General features: G+C 31.5%; 2 protein-coding genes across 5 annotated transcripts in view; one reads left to right on the forward strand and one right to left on the reverse strand.

Annotated features, from left to right (window-relative positions):
• LOC124494412 (uncharacterized) overlaps window positions 1-14,193 on the forward strand; it is a 63,502-nt gene extending 49,309 nt beyond the window's left edge. Inside the window, exons 2-5 of one of the 3 annotated variants that reach the window (XM_075729554.1) lie at window positions 4,283-4,604; window positions 5,909-5,983; window positions 10,586-12,895; window positions 12,965-14,193. In XM_075729554.1, the coding sequence (XP_075585669.1) occupies window positions 10,930-12,895; window positions 12,965-13,302 (2,304 nt within the window). In that variant the 5' untranslated portion in view covers window positions 4,283-4,604; window positions 5,909-5,983; window positions 10,586-10,929 and the 3' untranslated portion in view covers window positions 13,303-14,193. Of the gene's footprint in view, window positions 1-4,282; window positions 4,605-5,044; window positions 5,984-10,585; window positions 12,896-12,964 lie in introns of those variants that run through there. The other 2 variants (XM_075729552.1, XM_075729553.1) reach the window with 2 other exon arrangements.
• Window positions 14,194-14,737: 544 nt separating this feature from the next.
• Window positions 14,738-19,359, reverse strand: LOC124494668 (sphingomyelin phosphodiesterase). 2 transcript variants are annotated; one of them, XM_047057910.2, is made up of 3 exons: window positions 16,945-19,359; window positions 16,282-16,627; window positions 14,738-16,200 (listed from the first exon to the last, which is right to left on the reverse strand). In XM_047057910.2, exons 1-3 carry the CDS (start codon window positions 17,098-17,100, stop codon window positions 14,906-14,908), a joined length of 1,797 nt encoding a protein of 598 aa, XP_046913866.1. In that variant the 5' UTR covers window positions 17,101-19,359; the 3' UTR covers window positions 14,738-14,905. The 2 variants fall into 2 exon arrangements, with proteins under 2 accessions (XP_046913866.1, XP_046913865.1); XM_047057909.2 differs by having other exon boundaries at window positions 16,855-18,275.
• Between the last annotated feature and the right edge of the window lie 417 nt (window positions 19,360-19,776).

The following is a 19,776-nucleotide window of genomic DNA, read 5'->3' on the forward strand; positions in this document are numbered from 1 at the left end:
GTGTGTGATTTCTGGCCAAATGAAAATGGCGAAAATTGTAAAGAATAGTGCACAGTTTTTCATGATTATATCGTGCCTGCCATAATCATCATGACGATAATAATTATTCACGATTCTTTGGTCCTAGTTTTCGATCGATTTCAATCGGTTTTATAAACCAAAAGTTAAAATCAACTCTTTAGTCAAGCAGCATTGTGTGTCGAATTGAAAACAAAGTTGACAACGATTTTTGTGTGATCGAAATTCAATGTGACATTGTTTTTAGAGCCAAACTTGAAGGCAGAAAAAATGATCCGGAAAAAAGACAAGGCAAAAAAATTGATTTAGTAATCTAACTCTAATTACGATTTAATTTGTTTGTCTAAAGAAAATATGTCATCATCATAGAATCAATGATTCATCGCTCAAAAACAGCTCGAATGTAGTAGTTGTCTTTTTTTTGTTGTTCTGATTGTTTAATTTGAAACATTCGTGTATACGACGACAACCAAGTAACTTTATCATTCCATTTTAAACTCTGGCATTATTTTTAAGCAATATTTTTAGTCATTTTCATTTTCGTCGATCACGATTCATACATAAACTACCATTCATTGGAAAAATGAGCAGACTATCTTCCCATTTCATTCTAAAACCTCGGCATCGTGCAACAGAATTTTTTTCTTTCTTTCCACTGAAATTATGTCTCGAAGATTTTTTGTCTTTTTGGAAATGAAATTTTTTCCAACCATATCTCGTCATTGAAGCAATAGAAAGGCAAATAATTTTGAATAAATGAAAATGATGATCAAATCATATAAAGCATATTGTTCATGCAAACAATCCACTTCCAGAGAATTTTATTTCCAGTCAATTTGTCAATTTTTTGCAAATGACTTTTTTTTGGAACCACTTTGTGTATCGTGTATGTCAATAGAGCAAAGGAAAAAGAAGAGAGAAAGCGAGAAAAAATTCGAAACCAATCAATCAGTTATGGGTTGTGTTTGCCCGATTCACATGGCGACGGCTACCAAACACTAGAAATAATAACAATCGAATCGAATCAGAATTTTCTCATTATTATTATGATGATGATAATTCACGGACACTGATCACATTTGTTTGGGTGATGGAAAAAAACCATACGATCCAATGGATCGATATGATTTTCTTGTTTCATTGTTTCATCATTATCTAATGACATTTTTTTTCACTGATTCTCATTCTCATTATATTTATCATCATCAGTTATTGGTCGATTTCTAATTGCATTCGTCGATATTCATAGATAGAATGGAAAACTAAATTGGCCAAAAATTGCTTTTCGATTGCCAATGCAATTTTTCTTAAATGATGAATTCTCATTAATGAATGCATTGATGATTGAGTTAATAAAACCCGTTCATGGGGGATGAATTTGTTTGAAATGTGAACCAATTGGAGTTTTATTATTATATCACCGATTCTATATCTATTTTTCTATTTTCATATGTTATTGTAGCGAATTGTGGCCAAACGCACATATAGACAACATGAACATATGGCATTATTCTTCCATGTATGTATGTATGTGTGTGTGTTCATTCACAAGAGATTTTTTTCTCATCAACACCACTCCCCTCTATTATTAGTTGATCGTCATTTTCAAAGATTTTTTCTTGTCACCACCAAATCATTCACCGAGACAGTGACAATCTTGGGACAATTTGCACTTGTTTTGATTTCGATTTGGTGTGACACTTTTTTTACGTTGTTGTTGTCGTTAGGAAACAATTGTGTTTGATGATTTGGTTTAGTTCTGGTTCAATTCTAGACTGGATAATACAATCAGGCAGATAGGAGAGAGAACAAAAACTTTTCGTAATTTGATTCAATATTAATGGAAATCGATCCACATATAAAACCCGCAAGCGGTTCATGTAGTTGATGTATATAATGTATTCATCCTCATAAAAGAATCACACATGGAAAAGGCAGAAAAAGGGAGCAAACTAGCAAGCGAGAGAAAAACCAATCATCAATCGAACAAAAAGAACAATAAATGACAACATGCGATATAATTCACACAATCTCAACTTGGACGAGGATTCATTCAAAAAATGATTTGGAAAGAAGAAAAACCACAATTCTCTGTGTGTGTGTGTGTGTGTGTGTGATTATCATCAACGAAATCCTGGTTCATGAAACTTTGTTTTCCAATTACCACTGCAATCATTATGTTTACGGAAAAGAATCAAAGATTGACGTTTTTACGGAAAAACTTTTTCTTTTCTTTGCCGCCCAAATGACCACAAACATAGGAAAAGAATATTTCTTTTCTTTTCTTTTGTTTGCATGTCATCAGTAATATCAATGATGATCAACATTTTGGAAATCTTCATAATCTCTTTATGCTCACACACGCTTACGCATAGAGGATTAGTTATTTATATACACATTGCATCAGTAAACTTTTATTTTCAATCCAAACTTGCATTCCCGTTTATTGATTAATGATGATATTGTTAATCGAATGGATCACAGCCATATTCATCATCATCAATAAATTATTATTTTTTTTATTGAATATAGGAATCCAACTAATAATAATAATATCTATATTTCTGTATATTATATTTATAGTTATACTTATAATGATTGGTTTATTGTTGTAATTTATTTATTGTTTATTGGTCTTTGGTTTTATAGTCAAACATTGAACATTATTATTAGATTAGATTTAGGTTTAGATTAAATTCTTTGAATGGAATTTTTCTCAGATAGATTAAGACAGTTTTTTTCTGCATCATCATCATCATCATTGGCTGTCAATGTCAGCGAAAAAAAACTAAATCATTCATTTCTGGATTTTGTTTGTTGTTATTGCTCTAATTATTATGATCCTCTTGTTTTTTGTTTTGTTTTATTTCATCTAATTTTGCTTTCATTGTCATATTTTGATAACCTAGACTTTATTGAGTTTCATTTCATTTTTTTGAGGTCAAATGGCCAAATATGGTGATTGTAATATTTTGTACGCACAAGTTATATTTGTTGTTCATTTATTATGATCAATGAACCTGGATTTTCTTTCTTGATATTTGTATTTTTTTTTACTGTTCCATCGATTGTCGTTGTTGCAGTTTGAATGCTAGACATACATATGAACTTTTTTTATGATTACGGGGTCCTTCTCTTTTTGTTCATCTCTTGAGACTTTTTTTCAGAGTTTTTCTCGCGCGCACAAACACCAGCTGGCTAGCGAAGCTATACATCCCCATATTTGTGTGTTATCAAATTCTTTCAAACAAACAAACAAATAGCTTTTAATTTGATTCGAATTTTTTTTGCATTTGCAAAATAATACCGCTTATCTCTCTTTCTCTCTCTTAGGGGTCAATATAACAGCAGTATATACAGTAAGGTTTTTCGGAATGATAAATCGTAAAAGGATTTGACTTTGATTCTATGTCTATGTGTCTATCACTATTTTTATGGAACAATAAGTTCGCGTGCTAGTCTCGTGTGTGCCGCCTTCTTTGTTATTACGGTAATGGTATCATCATCATCATCATCATTCATAACGGTGATGATGGCCCCGGCACACAAATTAATGTCGACCCATGTAGTAGTATTGATTTATTCCGAATGTTTTTACAATTGACCACATCAACCATATGCTGTTCATTGATTGCATCATTCATTCATTGATTCAAAGTTTTTCTTCATTATTTGTGTTGTACATTTATCTCACTTGAGGTGAGATGAGGCCACGTGGCAAGAATGTGATTAAAATTTGAATTAGAATTGTTTTTTTTTTTTTTTTTTTAGTCAAATCTCTTCATCTCATTATATCTGGCACCAGGCACAGCTAAATGACAATTATGGTTTGAATCATTGTTGTGGAACCTCACCGCTATCTACCTGCCTGTCTGTCTTTCTTGTTATCTGTAGGTAAAAAATTGTCATCAGCAATGTTCATTCGACCGTTACATCATCATTAGTTTCTAGTGTTCTTGCACGTGTTCCTCTATGTATGAATGAATGGATGGAGGGCAATAATCCTTTGGCTTGTACCACATGGTGTAATGATACGAAATGAATGTAAAATGATCATGAATCATGAAACATCTGCATCATAAAGTCTTCAATCATCATCATCATAATGATGATTATTCGAGATTCTTGAATAAAATTTTAACGCATAGTTAATCATACGTGTAATACGTATTTTGTTCATACATGTTTACAATCGCCAATTGCCAAACATATATTAATCTATAATCTATAATCTATATATATGCTTTTTCACTAAATCATTCAGGTCAATCGATTGAAAACCAATAATGAGTGGTATAATCATAACATCGTTCTTCATCGTTTTTAAACAACAAGACACAAATATGTCTCAAACAATAATGTTATATTACGAATGTCTAATGAATCCAGCATGAATGAATCAAATCTTTACCAATCAATCATCGATTGCAATCAAACAAAATCGAAAATGATTTTGAATCATCTTTTCATCCTTTTCATCGATTCATCGATAATATAGAGAAATATTCATCTCAGAAACTTTCTTTGGATAAAACTTGACGTAACTGTAATTGTATCCAGATAACAACTGTATCATATTTGTGATGGTAAGTGATTCAATGTTCCGTTATTACTTATTCACACACACACACACACACACGAATTCTGTTTCAAAAAATATACACGCGCGTGTGTATCAAGTCAAGTGTGTTTTGCCATGTTTTGTTCATCACATCACATATATAACTGCCAATTGTATTTTACTTACACACGCGTCATAGATGATGATGATAAATAATGGAATACTGTAAAGACGAAAAAACCATGGGCGGATCTTCACCAAATAACTATTATTTATTATTCAAAATAGGCCACACCTAACTGGTGTGTATTAATCTTTTTATTTCATGTTTATTGTCTAGATTTACGTATTTTACTTATACATATTTCATTGTTATTGCTTGCTTCTTCCTCTTTTTTTTCAGAAAATGATACAGTTATAATAAAAATAAGGCCAATATATATGAGTGTGATACACATCTTTTTTGTGGATTCTGAAATTGGCAAAAAAATATGATTCTCACCAACCATTTACATATATACACAAACCCAGATGTTCATATCATGTATGTGTATGTATGTATGTATGTATGTATGCCGGGTGTGTTTCTCATGATGATGTTGATGATGACCGAAAATGATTCAAAAAACTCTTGATTCTTCGTTTGGCTCTGGTTTTGGTTTGGATCCTATCTTTTTTCTGTATCGACGTATGTGATTCACACTTGCTAACCGCTCTCTCTTGTTTGTGATTCAAAGTGTGATTCTTCACTATTCAGTATCATCATCACCATTGTGTAATAACAACAACACTATGAATGTCTTTCATGTTTTTTTTTATTTTCTCTCTATCTCTCTTACACACATACACACACGCAAACAGTTTCTTGACTACTACGATTTTTCCTATCATTCATCTTTATACTTTTCATTCTCTATATTCTTGAATTCTCTATAATGTATTATCGAAACAACCAAAAAGCAAAGCGAAATGAATTCAAATTCCAGCCAAATTCATTCTGTAATGATTGTCGTCATTACCCACAACCATCATCATCATCGTCATGATCATCGGCATTTTATAATGATATAAACATTGTTCATTCCTTGGCATAACCGATTTAGTATTTGTCGTTGTCGGCTGTGTTAATGCGTGTGTGGTTGATGTTCTTGATACTTTTCTTTGATTTTGTGTTAAAAATTGTTTTGTTCTGCGGAAATTTATAAAGATTTTCTATTCTATCTGATTATAACGATGATAAATTTTTTTCATAACATTAAAATGAAATGGTAAATGATCTTACAATCATGGTGGTCAATTGCCCATCATCATCATCATCATCATCATCAGCAACAAATTCAACATTGAAGCAATTACAACAACAACAACAAATTCATCAGCAAAAATCCAAATTGGTTACAAATGGTAAGTAGAAAAATATCAACATTTTTTTATTGAATCCAAAAAATCAATATTCTTATCTCACGTTACCTTTGTATGCAAAGTTGTTTTCTGGTTTTGATTATTTACTCACATACTTGAAAGGTCACACCAGGTGTTACATGTGTACAAAGGTCAAACAACTACTGTGCTTTGTTGTTATTAGAAGAATGAAAAAAGTCCAATGAAAATGAAAATTAGTGAGACAACAACAACAACAACAGCAGTAATGATTGTGATATGAATTTTTTCTTTGTCTGATTTCGAATGGCTGTATTGTCATAATAAGTCTGATGATAATAAATTAGATCACAATACAAATAACTCTATTACACGATAGGCAACAATCAGTGTTTGGATTTTGTTTCATTTTTATTATTATTTTCGCCCCATAAATTCATTGTAGGTGGATGCACCTTGTCGCCAGATTTATTATTGATTATCGATGATGATTATTTGATAATTGATCAAATTTTTCAAATGGCGCCGTTATCCACTTTTGTGGCGTCCAAAAAGACAAAAAACAATTTTTTCTCATTCTTAGACTATTGTTATATTTTGTCTGGAGAAACAAAATTGCTCTATTGTTTGTAGCTTCATCATCGAAGCGATTGTCGTCTGAATCCATACACACACACAAACACAAAAAAAAAATCTCAATCGTACATTATTTAGTCATAATCATCATCATAATCGATTTATTGACAATGGTTGGATTTTGATTTGATTTTTCGACGATTATCATTTTCCAAAGGACTTGGATCTTTACCAGTTTATTTTATTTTCATCGATTATGAACAAAAAAATAATCACGACAAATTCCTAGTGTTGTTTTTGTTTTTTTCACTCGTTTTATGCATGATTCGTTCAATCATCAGACCAGAATTATTAAATTGAGTCAATAATCGAAAACGAAATGATTAGTTAGATAGATATAATGATTATTGATTAATGATTAATTAGAATTTATTCATTTATTCATCTTTTTTTGCACTTTTCACTTTCGTTATCTTAATGTCTGTTTATGTTTATGTAGGTAAAAGTGGTGAGTTGGCAGAAAGTGGAAAAAAGGAAAAAATACAAGATAAATTTCCAGAAAAAACTCACGTATAAATTAAAGTGCAAAAATTGCGAAATTTTCTCTTACTACTTTTTTATTTTCAATTTCGTCTTCGTTTTTCCGTTCATCATCATTATTGATGATAATGACTTGGCATGTTATGATTGAATCTGTTGATTGATTTGCCATGTTTACAACTGTATTTTCAGTGAGTGTGTGCATGTATGGATCATAGCGAGTTATCATCAATAAGTGATCTTTTTTCGCCATTTCTCGATTTCCAATAAATAAAATTAAACTCATTGAATACGAAATTAATATGAAGTTTTTTTATTGCTTTCTGCTTAATTTATTAGGAATAAAAATGAAAAATTTATCAATTCTGGTATCATCGTCATTATCGATGCAGCGAAATTGAAAATCTAATCAAATAAATCAAATAAAGTATTGAAATTGATTGCAAAAAAAACTGTAAAGAAAAAATAATTTAGATTAAAACATCTGAAACTCATGAGCCGAACGCAATTAGTAATTTTTTCTCTCATGTGATGATGATGACAATGTCAAAAATCTGATTGATTTGAATTGATACTCCTATTGATATTCACCATCAATCGATTGTAATGTTGATTGTATTTTATTGATTATTGATTGTATTTTATTGATGTTTTTGTTTCATTTTGTAAATTAATTTTAGATCAACTCTATCACTTGATTACTTGATTACTTGTTGTTGCCTAAACATTATGATAATCATCGATCGATGTTGTCAATCGCCCTTCCCATTAAATGTCAAGATCTAAAGACAGTAGCTTTTTCCAAGATTTATTTTTAGATAAAATCAAAGACCTTTTTCGACTCGATTGCATTTTTTTTTTGATTTAATTATAAGGAGAACAAAGAAATCTGGAATCCCGTTTATATTTCCACTATCTCGAGTGTTTTTGCTCATACAAAAAGATGGAACAAATGCTTGATTCATAGACTGACTGATTGATTGATTGATTGATTTCAATCATTTTATACAATACTCTCACTGATTTCAATGATTTTTTTGGAAAAAAGATCCAACTCATGTATCATTGAGTTTGATTTCGGTTGTTTTTTCGTTGTTCATGTTGATCTGGTGACATTTATTTCGTATTCCATTTACGCACATTGTATGAAAATATTCTTATTTCACATTTGTTGACTTTTCAGATGAAATATTGTCATCGCATTACTTTCACCATGAAGTGTAAACAAAGCGTTTTGTTTTTTTGGTGATTCGCCTTCGCAATAATTCTGATATTTTTGGTCATTTGTCTCGACTTTTCCATAACTCGAATTTTCCATTCCAATAATAGAAAAGAAGAAACTTTGTAAGTATAGATTTCTTTTTATCGTTGTTGTTGTTGTTGTTGTTTTTGATTTCCGCATAAACCATATACATGTATGTATTGTCGTTTTCGATGTATGTACAGAGATTCTGGAACCATCCTAAAACAAATAAATTTTATTTCTTTTCGTTTTTGCTTTCAAAAGTTAATTTTCTCCTTTTTTGGGTGACAAGATAAACACAATGTTGTGTCGACGTAGTTATTGTTATTATTTTGGTTGTTTAGTTCATTTTTCTACTAGTAATGATCAATGAAAAGGAATCTGAAAATAATTGTTTTTTTCTGCCATTGCTCGAATATTCCAAATTTAATTTCAAAAAAAAAAACAAACAAATACAACACACAATAAAAATATGGTGGGAAGCATATCATCAAATCATTAGAGTGATTAACGGTAGAAAATTCAATTGAGTTTTTGTTTTGAATTTCCATTCTTGATTGACCGTTATGTATGAATGTATGAATGATATGTGCATATTGCTGGTAAATGTGATTGGAATACAAAAAAAAACAGACACGTGAATTATAACGTGATGTAAATTTTTCATGTTTGTTATCAACAATCATCATCATCATCATTTGATTTGATGAGGGCTCACACCTGTTCGGTGTGACTTGGCTTTCTTTCGGCATGGTTCACTTGATTTTGAAAAAATTACACATGAATGAAAAATGATGACAAAATTGATAACAAAATGCACAAATGAATTCTGTTTCTCATTTGTTTGACGATAGCACAATTTTCGTACAATGACTTTTGAATACCTCAACTGTTGTGTTGTGTTGTGTGTTGTTCATTGGCCTCTTTGTCTATGTCTATATTTGACAGATGAATCAACCAGTTAGAACGATAAACATCACCCAAAAAAAAAAAAAATCAATCAAATACAGTACATTACAACCCGTGTTGACCCGAATCGATAATTTTCCATCATTTCTTTTTAATAATACACAATATTCGACTTTGGATGAATATGATTAAAAAACGATTTGCACTGTTGCAAATTCTTGTTGTTGCTGTTGTATTTGAACACCTGAATAACATTGTTGTTGTTTATAATTTTTCTGGGTTCAAACACACAAAAAAAACATTCCGTAATGTGAATGACAGAGTGAAGATCCTATTCCTATACAATTCAGTTCCTGTTCGTTATGCTGTCGTTATTAAAATATTTACATTTGATTCAAACCATACACAGATATCATATCCTTGTTGTTTTGGTGATTTGTCAATTGTCAATGTTAATTCAATTCGATAATGATGATGAAGACAATGAAAAATTTGAATAAACGGAAACAAATACAAGCAAACAAAAGATTGAATGTGAATATGATGATGAGTAAAATTTAAAATAACAAACACCAATCAATACAATATAATAACAAGAGCTGCTGTTTTATATATTTTAATATTTCAAATCTATAATTAGTACATCACTCGGTGGTGGTTATTATTGTTACAAGTGTGAGAAAATCAACTTATGTTTTCTTTTTGAATCGGATTTTTCTTAAAAAATTAGATTGAATCCGTTTGTCGTGATAATCAAGTGTTTCTATTCTAGATTCTAAATTGAGATTCATTCAATTTCTTATCTCAACTGCACAAACACACATACACACACACACCTATGTACACCTACATATATATATATCAATTTTATTTTATATTTTATTTACCTAGGCGCGTGTGTAAGTTTAGTGATAATAATTAGTAAGTGTGTGAGGGTGTATTTAGATTTTATTTTATTGTCAAGAAAATGGATAAATAACATTTTCATTGTTTCTCGTGTGTGTGTGTGTATGTGTCAATGGAATTGTCATTTCAATTCAAGCCTCGCTGTAATAAACACACACACACACTGAATGTGCACTGAAATGGAGAAAATTAATTTTTTTATTTCATCGATTCAATATTTCTTTTGTTGCCTATGAGTGAGTGTATTTGATTTTATGATACATCCCTATTTCATTTGAACGGTAATAAAAAAGCCACTTTGCCACAATTTTTCACACTGATTTTCAGTGTTTATCCCACAAATTATTGCAGTGATTTTTGATACATTTACCTTTGATTTTTGATGTTTGATTTTCACTTTGTCACTAACGCGGTATCCTGGTTTCTTTTCTTTTTTTTCATTTGATTTCTAGAAATTTTGACTCAAGTTTCCTCCGATTGTGGATTACAAATCCCATCATCATCGAATGAAAATTCAAATTCTTCATCCCCTAAATCGACATTCAATAACGTGATTCGTAACATTTCATTTCGTTCAGATAGGAATAATATTCATCAACGAAATTTTGCACCGGATCTAAATCAATTGAATCAATTTTTCAATCTAAACTTTGCCGGTGGTAATCAACAAAAATCATTAAAACATTCATTCCAATCGAATAATTCATCATCATCATCATCATCATCATTATCATCATCATCATCGTTTTCGGAATCGTCATCTTCATCATCATCAGTGTCAGTTCCAACAATAGACATGCCAAGTTTGTTGGCAAATTATTCATCAACAATGGCAGCGGTTTCAAATTGGCCAAATGGTAATTCAAATAGTCACCATCATTCGTCGTTAACAAATTCAGCTAATCATCATAATGGCAATGAATTAATGATTGGATTACCACCGGCTGGTTCCGGTTTAATGATAAGTCCAATGATGGATCCTTTAGCATTTGCTGCTGCATATGGATCATTATTTGCCGGATCATCATCATCATCATCCACACTAATGCAGCAGAATCTGCAAGCATCATTGGGATTGGGAAATTTACTAAGTCCAAAATCACCGACATCATCATCTACATTAATGAACATGAATGGTCATCATGATAATAATCATAAATCGAATGATTTAAATGAAAAGAAATCAATGATAAATAATCATAGAAATAAACGAACAACAAAATCAATTATCAATGACAATAATAAGAAACCAATTTCAGATTACTCCATCAATTCAATATTGTCATCATCATCAGCATCATCAGCAGCATCAAAAATATCGATCAAAAATCGATCAAATCGATTGATTTCAAATAAACAGAATAATAGAAACAATACAAACAGTGATGGTTTGGAAGAATATTCCTTGGTTTCTTCATCACCATTATCATTCTCATCATCCATATCTCCATCATCATCCACATCTTCATTATCCGTGTTGAATGGTATCGGCGGTAGTGATCGTTGCCAATCACCAATACAATCATCATCCACTACATCATCATCATCAGCATCATTGATTGGTTCACCACCATCATCATCATCGACATTAATATTGAATGGATTTTTGCAGATAAATAACCATCATGATCAAGATATGATTGATATTAATCAAAAATTCAATGATAATGAATCATTACAACGACAACAACGACGACGACAACGACAATCATCATTGAATAGTAGTCGTACCAATTCGATTACATCCGAACGGTTAGAAGATGATAATGTCCAAGATGTTAATGATGATGATGATGATGAGCCGATTATCGATGTGGTTGAAGATGAGGAAATGAAACCAATGAATTTGTCCACTAATAATTCGTCTGATAATGATGATGGCAAACATCCGCATCAAAGTCAACATGCGTTTTCAGATCAGACAGTAGCTGAATTATTGTTAAAACATTCGGCTGGTACAACGAATTTATATCAACAAATTTGCCACAATAGCAATATGATAACGCCACCAAATTCACCACCATTCTATGCTAATCCATTCCTGTATTCAGCTGTAACTACTGCTGCAGCTGCGGCTGCTGGACATGGTCAGCAACAAACAATTGGTTCAACAAAAGATTCAAAAGAAAATCATCACCATCATCAACATCATCATTCAAATGATACAAATGCATTCGAATCGCAATTGAATCGTTCTCGTTCATTCATTCTATCACATTTGGCTGACAATAATCACCCACAATCACAGAATACGACATCAACATCTGCATCAACAGCCTATCTACAGCCTAAAAATGGTGGATATTCATTCAATAATGAACAACAAAAAACCTTATTACGTTCATTATTTCCTTCCGGCGATATGTTCTCTTCCTTGGTTGCAACAGTTCCATCCTCATCATTCAATACATCATCGGCCAATGTTTCTACAGCAGCAGCAGCACGAAATTCATTGTTGAATTTGGTCGATAATAATCATTTAATGGCTGCAGCCGCTGCTGCTGCCGCTGCCGCTGTAACATCGACCGCTGGAACAACAGTGAAATCGAACCATAATCATACAGGCCATAAATTATCATTATCACTACTAAATAGTCATCATCACCATCATCATGATAATAATGGAACAATATCGTCATCTAGCGGCACGGATCGTACATTTGAATGTAAGCAATGTGGAAAACAATTTAAACGTTCATCAACATTATCCACACATATGTTGATCCATTCAGATACAAGACCATTTCCATGCATGTATTGTGGTAAGTTATTAAGTGCAAGTGTTATTTTCATTGAATAATTGAAATGATGTATTGATTGGAAAAATGTAGGAAAAAGATTTCATCAAAAATCGGACATGAAAAAACATACTTATATTCATACCGGAGAGAAGCCCCACAAGTGCAATGTATGCGGTAAAGCATTTTCACAATCATCAAATCTAATAACACATGCCCGTAAACATACCGGTTACAAGCCATTCGTTTGTGATCTATGTCCGCGTGCATTTCAACGTAAAGTTGATCTTCGTCGTCATCGTGACGCTCAACATATATTGCAACAATCAAATAATAACAATGGTAACCATAATCATAACCATACTGCTAATCTTCGTCATCATCATCATCATCATCCTCGATTAATGGAAACAATAACAATTCTGTACTAAATCATAATGGTTTATTGCCAGTACCAGCACCACCACCACCACTATCATCGACCACACAACATCCACATCCACCCACATCAGCATTGATGCTGCCACAACAATTAGAGCAATTATTACTGCCTCAATAATTAAATTGGGAGGGTTGGAGACGAATTGCCTGAAAATTTCAAAACTGAAAAATAGCCGGTGCCAAATATTTAAAACACAAAACGAAATTGATGATAACAAATTGAGAAATTCAACAACATAACATAACATAACATAACATAACACAACATTATATTCACTAAATTCACTATATTCATTCCCCATACGTTACATAATTTCAATATATTCTCAATCATCATTGGTTATTTATGTTTATCGTAGCTAATTTTAGTATTATTGGATTACTGATTACTGATTACTAATTATTGATTACTGATTATTGATTATTGATTATTGATTGTCTGCTATATTTTAATGTTTCTTGATAATCTTGTTTGAAATATGATGAATGTGTCCCTAACACACAAATAATTTATTGTTCAATTTCAAAGTGCAGTGTTATGCCATGCCACTATTATGAATGTATGTAAATGCATTTTCATTTTTAAATTGTGTTAAAACCTGATTCTTTTTCCAATCAATCAATAGTCGTGTATTTTGTTTGCAATGTTCGTAGCATCCATTCATTCATTCATTCATCATTATTATCATTACCGTATCCATTGATTTCATTGTTTGTCATTTTCTTTTGTTTTCACAAGACAAGAATTAATATCACTACTAAATCACATCACTACTAAGACACCTTTGTTTACTTTCATTGTTTTTGATTTGTATAAAATAATAATAAAAAATAAAGAAAATAAAAAATAAAAGAAACAAAAAATGTCCCTGAATTCACAATCTAATTGTGATTGTGATTGACAGATGTCGCTAGCTGATCGCGAATGTATTCATGTGTTTATGATGATGATAACAACAATGATGAGGTAATGAATAATCAATGACTGTTCAACTATGATGAAAGTAGCCAAAAGTTCTTCTATTGACTAATCCATTTTCCCTTCAATTCAAATGTGTTTTCGTTCCAATCAAGTTTTGTGTGTGTTTTTTTTATTGAAGAATTGTTTCATTTTACATATAACAATGTTGAGCAACGATGGCACTAATTGATTTAATATAACAAATGATTTCATATATTGATTGTGAGCAGTTATTCGTATTTCTTGTTTATCCTAATTGTGTTGCAATCTCATCAACTTTGATCATCATGGATAATTGGCAATTCGTTGGAATAGTAGGTTGGATTTTTTTCTACATTAACAATCTTATATACTATGCATGAATCAGCTGGAAATGAATTATGACTTTTTGTATGAAATTCCCAACTAAATTAAATTAAATTAAATTGATTCAAATCTGACCAAGAAAAAGAGAAACCACATGATAATAGAAATTGGATGATTTGTTGCCCACATCTTTGCAAGGTCATTGCAAGAGTTGAATTTGATCATCATCATTTATTATTGCTTAGATTTATAAAAACAAAAAAGTGAAAGAGAAATTTGAAAATTTGATGAATGAGAGAAAAACATGAGTGAGTGAGCGAGATATTTTAAACACGAACAAAAACTTTATCGATCACATTAATCATTGATGAAATTGATTTTGTATCCGTTTGATCATGATTATAACGGCCATAATGTTGATAATATCGCCGTAGATAAATAGGATTCACTAAAACTTGTTCAATAAATTGGTGCCATGATTTTGGCGACAATGATGTCATATTATATGAGTCACGTGCATTATATTCAAAATCCCAAATTGGTTCATATTTTTCGAATGGTTTGAATTGTTTATCGTCCATGTTTGCTTTGGTTAGATTCAGATAATATGTCATATGATCGATGAGTTGACCATTTTCAGGGTCCGTTGAATAGAAACGGAATGATGGCATTACATTTAGATAAGTAGTTACACTTGGCGCTAGATAGGCAACCCCAATAGGCTCTGGATCATTTGGTTGATTTGAATAATAAATACGTATTTCATCTAGATGTGTGTGGCCGAAAAATTGTCCACGAATGATATTCTTATATGTTTCAATGATATTGCGATATGTGACAACCCAATGTGTGAAACATTCATCTTCATCCGGTGCAATGTGACCAACAAGATATACGTATTGACCGGCTAATGTGGCATTCTGCAATTCTCGTTGTATCCAATGTAACATATCACCCATATCCAGATAGCGCAATACATTCCAAAAATTGAGTCGAGCACAATAATTCATATTCATAACAATGAAACGTGCCTTGCCGTCGACTACAGCATAATAACCAAATTGGCGAAATGTTTCATGATATTCGGATGGTATCCATTGTTTCCATTGTTGTAATAATTCTTCATAAAGCCATTGACTTGAAAATTGTCTGTTCAGATCTTCTGGACAAAATTGATCCACTGGATGTGATTCATGATTACCAATCACGGGTATGATAATTTTATCACTGGGAACATGTTTCTTGATCAATGCATTGAATGTTCGTGTTGTATGGACAATTTCATCTTTGGTTGTATTCCAAATATCATGTGGTATGTAATCACCGGTCAACAATAGATAACGATATTGATCCGAATGATGTTGTGAGATTGTTGCCAGAAGATTTTCAATAGTTCGAAGTACTGAATCACAATTGTCCATACTGCCCCACATACCAGCGGCATGGCTTCGTTTATTGGCCGTGCTTGTTGCGCGACAACATAATGGTTCACTACATGCAGCTGGTGCATTCGGTTGATAATAAATATCCAAATGTAGATCGGACAAATGAAGAATTGTGGATACATTTTGCTCAACTTGCAATGCATTTTCTTCTCGCCACTTTTGTCGATGTTCGAGATCTGTTTGAGAAACGAAAAAATCGTTATAAATGGAAAAGGATTTATTCCAATGATTTGAATGAACTGAATGAACTGAAATACCTAGAAGAACATTGGTAACATCATTGGACAATGGTAAAAGTGGTAATTTCCATTTATCACTATATGGATATCGTGCACTATTTGGCATACAACTTGTACCAATAACAAGACCGCAAACTTCTGAATGTGATAATGTTGAATGTATTAAAATGTAGATTAATTCTTCACCAAACAATTGGCTTAGACCTTCACAAACTCGATATTCTTCGTAGCCTAACGAACAAACATTGATAAATATTGTCTGTACGGTCGAAAGACTTGGATATAAACGTATCAATCCAACAGCAGCTGAACAAACTTGACATGTAAGCCATGATGCTTTACCTCTCATTGCTGTATTGTATTCCTGAAAGAATTATTCACATCAATGCATTTGTTTGCAAGAAGAAGTACCAGAAGCGATTGTTAAAGTGGGGGTGGTATATGGGTTTTCGGCAAAGCAAATTATAAGAGAAGAAAAATTACGAAAATTAAAATGATGACAACCGGGTAATGCAATGATTATTATGCAAATCTACATTGTTATTAATATGGATTATGGATATGGATATGGATATGGATTTGTCAACTCACTTTAACTAATAATTTTGGATTTAAAAAGCGCAACATATGAATGGTACTGAAAAGCGTATGATCATGTAAAGGAGAGTGTGAATGACTCACTTTTAGTGAATTTGTTGTCGTTACATTACTCAACGTCCATCCATTGACCGAATTATCATGACCAGGTACAATCATACCTTGAACATTATAATCAATTATGATTATTAATGACACAAGAATCGATAACATGACCAAACTTTTCTTCAATGGTAACATTTCTGCTAATTTCGGATTTTTGCTGGTGTGCAAATGTAATGTTCAAAATCAAATCAAATCAAATTGCTGGACGAGCAAAGAACAAAAATGAATTGAAATCATTCGATTTTTGAATGGTGACAATTTAGACTGAAATGTTGATGATTTCGTTGTTTATTTTCCAATTTGATGTGACGACAGAAATGTGTGAAAAAAAGGACAACGATCGTAGTTTTGAGCTCATGAATACAATACACTATTGAATGGCCATATCTTGATTGATAACTCGAATCGAACAATATCTTTGATGATATCAACTTCAGATTTATGCGTTGTGTTTATGTAAAATGAAATGAAATTGTGATTGTAATTCTATATAGCTCGGTTGATTTGCAAATGTTTTTAAAAAACTAATATTTTTGTTTTAAAAAAACGAGTGAAAATAAAAACAAAAAAAAACAATAACAACGATGATGATGATGAAAATTAAATTTTTTTCTATAATCAAATGGTTAAACCCGAATTTTCTTCATCAACGATGATGACAAACACATGATGATTATGGTGAATTATCACTGCCATTTTATGGCTAGAAAAAAATGAAAATATTGTATTTTATCCACCAATATCTGAGAGGTGGCTTTTCTGTCAAATGAATGAATGAATGAATGAATGAAAGTGGAGAAATTAAAATTAAAATTAAATTTCGATGACCATCAATATCATTAAACACAAGTTCTCTCAATGATCATGGTGGTATTGTGATCACTGATCAGATTTGTTATAGTTGATTACCATTGATTTGCAATATCATTCTCATGATCCGTCATCATCATGAGAATAATAATAATAACACCCTCCAAAGCTGATGATGATGATGATTATCGTTACATTGAGTCAATACATTACAATGTGTCGATTATGAAAACATGTTATCAATGATAACGATGATGATGATGATGATGATGATGTTTCAATGAAAAGTGAAAAACGCAGCATTTTAGACCAGAAACCCCAAAAAAATGTTTTGGGAAAAAAACAACACAATCATGGTTGTATAAAACAATGTTAATGAGAAGAACAAAAATCATTTTCATTGAACCTGTTCATTGCCAGGTTATTGTTGTGTGACGATGCATCAAATTATCATATTAAAGCATTGTTTTTTCTGTTTTTGTTGGATGTTTGTCCATGTTCATCGAGATATATTTCCATTCATTTTTTGATCGTCATATTGCAAATATATGTTATCATTGATCAGTCTTGATCCTGTATCATTGTACATGATGATGATGATGATGAACCAAGGCTCTCTTTGTTGATTCAATTTTTTTTTCTTCATGCTTCTCTCTCATGCTCATCATCATTCATTGATAACGAAATGACGAGGTCCCAACGAAATGAATTTGTTGAAGGATGAGAGAAGAAAAAGCATTGAAATCAATCAACACTGCAAGGCAAAAATTTAAGTTCGAGGATATACACAGTGTGTAGTTGTCAAAAAAGTCAACTCAACCAATCCAGATTTTCAGTTTCTCTTTTTTTTTGATCCGTCTCGAAACCATTTCCCACTTGTTATTACGGATATTTTGTTTCCTTTTTTGATCAATTTATCCAGATCGGAAAAATAGTTCGAAACTCTTTTTGTCGTTTTCTTCATCAATGAAACAAGCAGTAAGTCAGCTGCGCACGCATGAAAGCTCGACTATTTCCACATTCTTCCCATTTCAACCCAGAAATGTATTATCTGAATATAAAAGTGTTTCTTGGAAAATCCAATAATTATATTATAACCACATTTAATTTAATATTAATATAATCATGTCTACTTGTATTTCATTGTTTTGAATAATTTTTTTCCCTTATAAATTGATTACAAATCAAATTTGATTGATACTGATGATAAGGATGATGTGGTTAGTAGTCATAATCGAAAGTGAGTTTGTAATATTTTGGCGGTAAATTTAATTCAAATGATGATGATGAATTTGAAAAGAGAAAAAACACGATCAATATGCTGCCATCTATTTGTTATGGATCGAATTGATTATTTTGGCAGTAAGTAATTTATATTTCTTTCCAATGATTAGTAATGTTTTCCATTTTCCGAATTGAAATTTTTCATTATCTTTAACAACAACAATGTTAAATGTTTTTTCGTCGGTTTGTTTGTTTGTGTAAAGTTTCATATGTGGGTAGTCAAGTATTAGAATAGAATAATAGAACAGGCAATTGTAATTATCAGAATTGTATGGACGCACACACTGGGACCAAAACATGTTTTCCAAAACGGAATATTTGGCATGATAACAACATCATTTCTCAACAATCCACAAATGATGATGATGATGATGATCATAATTATAATCATTCCCTTTCATTTGATTAAAATTGGTTATCCAAAAAACTATGAGATCCATCATTTGTAGTATAACAAGGTTGAATGGAAGAAAAAACTATGGCATTGTTGAATGTAACTAAATCATGATTGTCATCGAATGTGTAGCACGCAATTTCCTATTGATGACGATCATATCATATCAATGTCAATATCAATTTGACGTTGTAATAAAAACATTTCGATTGATATCTGAAAATACCTTGTAATGTTGAATTCAATGTTGATTGTTGACAATACCGGAAAAAAATTGAATGATTGATCAAGGAGAGAGAGAGAGAAAGAGGGAATTTGGTCAA

Source organism: Dermatophagoides farinae, chromosome 3, assembly GCF_024713945.1.
Source record: "Dermatophagoides farinae isolate YC_2012a chromosome 3, ASM2471394v1, whole genome shotgun sequence".
Taxonomy (NCBI): domain Eukaryota; kingdom Metazoa; phylum Arthropoda; class Arachnida; order Sarcoptiformes; family Pyroglyphidae; genus Dermatophagoides; species Dermatophagoides farinae.

Excerpts from the sequence above, each read along its gene's own strand:
- LOC124494668 (XM_047057909.2), bottom strand. The coding sequence starts at position 17,100 with ATGTTACCATTGAAGAAAAGTTTGGTCATGTTATCGATTCTTGTGTCA. Across the intron at positions 16,628-16,854 it reads ATCCAAAATTATTAGTTAAA|GAATACAATACAGCAATGAG; the intron begins GTGAGTTGACAA and ends TAATTCTTTCAG. Across the intron at positions 16,201-16,281 it reads TGTTACCAATGTTCTTCTAG|ATCTCGAACATCGACAAAAG; the intron begins GTATTTCAGTTC and ends TTTCTCAAACAG.